Source organism: Myotis daubentonii, chromosome 2 (assembly GCF_963259705.1).
Source record: "Myotis daubentonii chromosome 2, mMyoDau2.1, whole genome shotgun sequence".
NCBI classification, from domain to species: domain Eukaryota; kingdom Metazoa; phylum Chordata; class Mammalia; order Chiroptera; family Vespertilionidae; genus Myotis; species Myotis daubentonii.
Window position 1 is genome coordinate 49,350,406 of NC_081841.1, and position 7,052 is coordinate 49,357,457.

The 7,052-nt window shown below is 39.5% G+C and overlaps 1 protein-coding gene across 1 annotated transcript; it reads right to left on the minus strand.

The window, feature by feature from the left end:
• Positions 1–2,267: 2,267 nt before the first annotated feature.
• On the minus strand, positions 2,268–3,197 carry LOC132226095 (olfactory receptor 8S1-like). Its single transcript, XM_059680969.1, has one exon. The coding sequence runs from the start codon at positions 3,195–3,197 to the stop codon at positions 2,268–2,270; it is 930 nt and encodes a 309-aa protein (XP_059536952.1).
• Between the last annotated feature and the right edge of the window lie 3,855 nt (positions 3,198–7,052).

Genomic DNA, 7,052 nt, shown 5'->3' on the forward strand with positions numbered 1-7,052 from the left:
CAGCTTTCTCACTGATCCCAATAAAAAAGATGTCTATATTAGAGACTGATGTCCAATAAATTAACTTTAAAATATGAAACATAAAAATTGCAATGAAAAAACTAAATTATTTCCTTTATTTAAGATGAAATAATGAAAATATACTTTAAGATAAAAAATTAAAATGTAATTTCCCTTTATTTATGATGAAATAATTAAAACCCCAATAGTATCTTAAGCCATTAGAACTAGGAAAATAGTTCAACAAACTTGACAGGTACAAGGTCAGTATACAAACCACCGAGCAATCCTACATACTAGAAATAATGAAGTAATAAATGTAGTTGAATTTTTAATTCATAATGAAAACAAAAACTAGAATGTATTTGGTAATATAGCTAACAAAAGTAGTGTGTGACCTTTATCAAAATAAAATTCACCAGTGGCAACAGCAGAACATCCTTCATGCACAAAAATCGTGTTGAGCCTTTGCATAACCACCACCTTGCCCAGCCATGACCAAACTGTGAGTCCATGGCCCAGAACTAGGCTCACAAGGAAGAAAGAGATTTGCAATCACATAGTAGACTATTCTACTCATATAACTATTTCAAACTGCTTTGGCAGTGAGGTCCCTCGGTGAGACACCATCTTAGATATATTCTCATTTCTTTGCCCATAATTGACACATTCAAAATTTACTTATTGTGCAGCAAGCATATTTTAAAAAATTTTAATATTCTTAAAAATGTAGTGCAGATACCAAAAATTGTCCATGATCTCTTTGAGTTTATATTTTCTGCAGTTGGAGAGTGCAAATTGAAGGGGACAATGACAGTTGATAGGTTATAAATAAGCAAAAACCAAAGGTAATTTCAAAAAGAAATAATTTTTTACCACAATTTTAATGCACATATCTCTCACAAATCTCCTTCTCACTAATTCTCCAACTGAGTTTCATGATCTAAGGGACCTCTGCTGAAATTCTATTCGTTTCTTTCTGAAGTTGCCACAGACCTTGTGCAGCGTTTGCTCTGCTATTGATGCTCTCGTGTTCTGCCATTTCTACAGCATCACTGGGATGAGTGCCAGGGCTACCTGTCTAGCAGTGCACACGAGCTGGGGAATCTTCTTTTATCATGGGGCCCCTCACAGGATGTTTGGCTATTAGGTAAATGGTTTGAAGAGGATAAACAAATGTGCTATGTGTGGTCTTTATAGGACATGCAAAGGTCCAACAAACAATTTCAAATTTCTCCATTGTCCTTGGATACCTGCAGGTATATGTCTATACCTGCAATTCCATGGTGGCACCAAAATATGTCTTTTAGGTCATTTCCTTGCAAATGACAGAATATAATTCTGACTTACTTAAACCACGTAAATTAAGACAACAATAATAATTAAAGAGGGAATTCATGAATTTGGTCTGGGGTAGCTCACCAGCATCCAGGGGAGACTCAGTGTGGCAAGATGGTAAAAAAAATAGACTTAGGGGTAAGTCCATTTGGTTCCAAATTCCATCCTCACCACTTACCTCTCTGAGGCAGTTTCCTCCCTCTTCTTAAAATAACGATAACTAAAGCATTTACCTAAAGCACTTGTGGTTAAATACACATTATGTATATAAAATGCTTGGCAAAGCCCCTGACATCATGCAAATATCTGATCATGTGTTCTTAATATAATTCATGTTTATGAATCTGCCTTGAAAAGGAAGACTCTAGGATAACACCAGTGATCTTATCAGTGGGCCATTGGGACTGGCTGTCAGAGTACTGCAAACAGAATGGCTGACCTCTGCCTCTCTCTCCTCATCTGAATCTCTCATTAAAATTCCTACAGAGTGAATGGTCTGACATTGACCATGTACTCATTCCTATACCAAACAATGTGCAAGGAAGAATCCAAGAATAATGAGCAGGGATGGGGAGAATTTGGGGTCACCATGATTAACAGAACCTATGATTAGAAGTCTCTGTGGAACTATATTGAGCAAGTGGAACTTAACTGCTAGAAGCATGGCAAAGATAGACGAAGTGTAACAGAAATGTGTACCATACTGTGTGTAATAAATTAAATATTTTTCTAGGAAAAATACCTAGGACCACTTTTCTCTGACTCAGGCTCAGCTGGTAACATTCTAAGAAATTTAACTCCATCTCTGCTTAAGGATTCTTAAGAAAAGCTGTAGGGCACCTTGCAGATCCTGATATCAGAGAATTCTCCTGAATATCCAGGCACCACTTATTAGAGTTCTACCCAGAATCCTCATCATTCTGATGTTATTATTTGAAGCACCAGAAATATTTTCTCAACATCCTTTTCACAGCAGCCTTCATCTCCTTGTTCTTCAGGCTGTAGATGAGGGGATTCAGCATGGGGGTGATCACACTGTACTGCAAGGAGAAGATTAACTCTCGAATGGATCCAGAATTTGGCATGAGATAACGGAGAAGTCCCGAACCATAAAAGAAGATCACTGCAGTGAGGTGGGAGGAGCAGGTAGAGAAGGCCTTGCTTCTGCCTGTGGAGGAGCTGATGCGCAGGATGGTGGACAAAATGCGAACATAGGAGAAAAATATCATGAGAAAATTTCCAAAGAAATGCAGGAGGCTAGAGCAGAGCAGGGCAGTAAAACTTGCAGTCACATCAGAGCAGGACAAGGGGTAAAGAGAGGGCAGCTCACAGCAGAAGTGGTGGATATCTTGAGCCTCACAGAAGTCTAAATTGAGAGCTACAAGGATATTGATAAGAGCATCCAGAAAAGCCAAACTCCATGAGGCCCACACCAGCCCCATACACAGCTGTCTGTTCATCACCTGGGCATAGAGCAGAGGAGAACTGATGGCAACATAGCGGTCATATGCCATCACAGCGAGTAGGCAGGATTCAGTGCCCCCAGAGGCAAACAGAAAGAAGACCTGAGCCAGGCAGCCCTCTACTGAGACAGTTTTCTTCTCAGAGAGCAGATTCTCCAGCAGCTTGGGCACAGTGACAGAGGAGTGGCAGAGGTCGAGGAAGGACAACTGCCTCAGGAAAAAGTACATGGGGATGTGAAGACGGGCATCAAACCCGATCACCAGCAGCAGCATCAGATTCCCCATCAGGGTCAGGAGGTAAATAACAAGGAACAGCACGAAGAGCAGAGGCTGGATCTGGGGGTCCGCAGACAGCCCGAGGAGGATGAACTCAGAGATAACACTGTGGTTCCTCATTGCCTTCAGTATGTCTTGGGAATGTCAGAAATAAACTGGGTGAAGCCTCTTCTAATGTCTGATATCTCAGTGTTTTCACCCTATTCTCCATTCACAAAGTTTCATGCCCACTCAAAAATGTATTTCTGAAATGGTAAGTCTCTAGATTTCCTAAAACGTGTAATAATCTTTTCTACAGAATCCCAACACTAGATCAACTCGCTGTCCACATTTATTATTCTTTCTGTAATGTCTTAGAGTTAATTTGCTGTTGTTTTATTATTAAATCTACAGAAGGATGTTTGTAAATGGTTGATAATAATCCAGTAGAAAGAGAGAAATTCCAGGAGGAATGAGATACAATTGCAGAAATGGTGTCTCTGGAGCAGCTGGGTTTCACAGCAGAAGCAGAGCATGGATGGCCTTAGATGAGAATGGGTTTTCTTCATCCATCAAACACGCATGCAGTCAGTAGATTTGGTGTTAGGAAGGAAGCACTTCTCATCTGATGGCTTTTGTTATTCACTAAGTATTGAAATGAGATCATTAGTGGAAAGTGAAGAGGGGTAGTGGCTGGACATCTGCCCAGTGAGGAGAAAGGGAGTTAATTAGAGACGAAGCAGCACAGAGATATCCCAGATACCATGTAATTTATCACAAGAAACTGTTGACTGATATGAAAACATATTCTGGTCATAATCTCCATGCACCGTTTGTGTGATCTATTCAGAGCCAGCTCTTGTCAAGCCTTCATGCCACTTGTAAATACAGACTACCCTCTAACTTTCAAAAGCTTGACCCTTTTTTCCAACTGTGATCCAAGAACCCAGATTACAACCATCAGCTCAGGATAACCCTTCAACACTATTAACCACACCATCTTGACCTTCATGTCCTGCTCTATCTCTTGTGTTCATACTACAAGACCAGCACATTCAATTTCTCAAAAGCCATGCTTTCTCCCCCACTGTTTATCCAAACAACACACAGGCCTAAAGCTACTCTTAGGAATCAATTCCACATTACCTGCATTTCTCGCCTCCTTGAGCAATAACCAACACTGAGTTAAAGAAAAACCTTTGAAAATCCAGTAGCCCAGAAGACAAATAAGTTTAAATATCAGTGTGAGAATTTGGTATTAAGGTGAAGTTTAAAAATTCCTGTTAATATAGATCTCCTCTTTGATTTCTAAAAGAGGAAAATACATGGGTAAATTGTAAAAACCTAAATACTTCCAGTCATGTGGGGATTGCATTTTCTCTTGTTATTATTTTACTTTTTTCTTTTACCCACCACTCATGGTCTAGAGAGACTGGATTCTATAGAGACTGGATTCATCTGAAGAACAGTACACCAGTGGCAGAAGATGCTGGAAAAGGAAGGAATCAAACCATGAAATTCAGACAACTGCCCGTTATCATTTCGGAGGGCAGCAGAAAGAAAGCTCCCCTCTGTTCTACTCATCTCCAAATGGAGCCCCACTACTAGCACTAGAAATTCCTTGAATTTTGGGGAAATGTCCTCTCTTAGAAATAAAGGCCAAAGCACAAAACTCTTGCAGAGGACAAACCTGGAAATTGTATCCTGTCGGGCCAGACTCCCTCACAGGTAGAGGTGGACTATATTAGCTATTTGAGGGCCACAGAAGTAAGTAAAATCATCACTTTTATCTGGTGCTACAGTTTTACTGTTCTCAGTGCTTCGTTTATTCAGGCTAGTGAGTCCAGATGTGAATGGAAACAGCTCTGAGAAACTTCCACTTCATGTTTTCAGTTACTGTCACAATTAGGTGGAGGTAGCTGACTAGGTCATTTCCAAAGAAAAGCTGCCCGAGAGGAGTTCATCTTAGTATGAGACATGCAAAAGCACCTAGGAATTGTAACTGCCTCAAAGGAGTTGCTCAAAAGTGTTATTTAAAAACAGAAGTGTGTGTGTGCATGAGTAAGTGAATGGATGAGACTCAGGTGGAGAGGAGTCACAGAGAACAGATCTGATTAGAAACCAATAAGGGACTTGGACATCCTAGACTCCCATGAACCCAGATATAGAAAGGATACTGGATAAAAATTTCACCCACTGGAAAGGTTTGCACCAAAGCTGTGTCTTGTGCCCTGTTCTGAACTTCCACATACCACAGAATACATAATTATGGGGGATAACTATGACTAAAGATTTGTTTCTGGACCCTATATGCTTGAAGTGCTTGGAGAGGGTTATTTTTTGAGTCACGAGGTGATATTCTGATCTCCTCCCAACTATAACAGACAGCTCTCAGGTATCAGCCTCCCCAAACCTCCAAGTTTCTAGTATAATGTAGGCTTTCAGCCCCAGAAACAAGGAATACAGCAAGGGATATAGCAAAGAGACTTGTCTCAATTGTCCCACGTGTAAAATGAAGACTAAAAACAATTACTTTGAAAAGTTGTGAGTTTTTAACTTACTAACTTAAGTATAGTGCTGAAGACAATTGAGGTGACAAAGAATCATTAGATTCTCTTTTCTTTACCCCCAATCCAAGTGTGTAAATTTCCCAAAAGGAAAAAGAGAAGTGGTTTTGAGGAGCAGACCAAAACATTTAAGGTAACAGAAACAAATACTACATCAGAGAGAAATGTTCTCCTACCTCCAGAGCAGGAGAATAAAGATAAGTTGAGAGGACGGAGGGGGAACAGAGTGCCCGAAGAGGAATAACAAGAAGTGGTGGGAATCAGGGTAAAGGGGTCCTACAGAGAACACAGAGAAAACCATCAGAGAACAGAGAAAACATTACCTGGTTTCTGTCTTTTCCTGGCACTGAGTGCATCTTGTTTTTCTGAGTTGGTGGGCATGACTCTCAGGAGAAATTCACAAGACAGAAAATGTTCTACAACATTGAATCATGTAAAGGGACGCTGCTTTTTCTATGGGAGACTTTTTGTGCATAAATAGAAATCTGTAAGCTCAATACTCAAAAGCCTCTGCAAATAAAGACTTCAGAAACCTCTTCTAAACTTTGACGGCATTCTTACCCTTATCCCCTAATGTCTCCACAGAAAGACAAAGAAAAGCTTGAAAATTTCAAATTCCTAATAAGTAGTATAGCAATTCTTTCATACTTCCTCTAGCAAAATTACACAGTCATTTCTTCACAAATCTCTCTCTGTGACTGTTATTACATTGCTAAAAGCACCTTCCTAACAAAGGAGGCTCAGGTGTGGCCATTCATAAGGGCTTGTGGATGAAGGTGCCTAATAGGTTGGCAAGGTCTGACCTGAAAGCCCAGAGGATGTCTAGGTCCATCCTGATTGTTGGGAAGCTCAGTCCCAAGCATACTTCGTACTCATTAGCTAAGAATGAGTACCGGAAGATCCCAGTGCGAATTCCCACTGAAACTCAGTGACTCACAGCTTACCTTTAAATCATCTTGCTAATGTTTGTCATGAGTTTAATTATTATAGATAGTAAAGACAATTATTATTATAGAAACACTATCAGGTCTACAGTAATTTAAATTTTCCTACATATTTGACTTTGTTGCTCAGTTTTCTTCTTCATCTGCAATTGCAAATTCAAAAGCTGAAACTAGATTGCAATGGATGAGTTTAACACAAATTAGACAGAGTTAAAAACTATTAGTGAATCAGGATAGGTCAGAAGAAAGTAAGAACTTCCATCTGAGAGCGTTTTCTTTCTCCTTTAAGAACTTGTTTTCATTTTTCCTGTAGTGAAAGTCTTCTAATAATATATTTATCTCACCTTCATTCTTAAAGGACATAAAATCGCAATTTTTTAAATTCAGTACTTTGAAGATAATATTTCATTGTCCTCTGTCCCCTTGTTCATCTAATGTTTCTCCTGAAGTTAACTGTTAGTCTAATTCAGTGATTTCCAACTGAT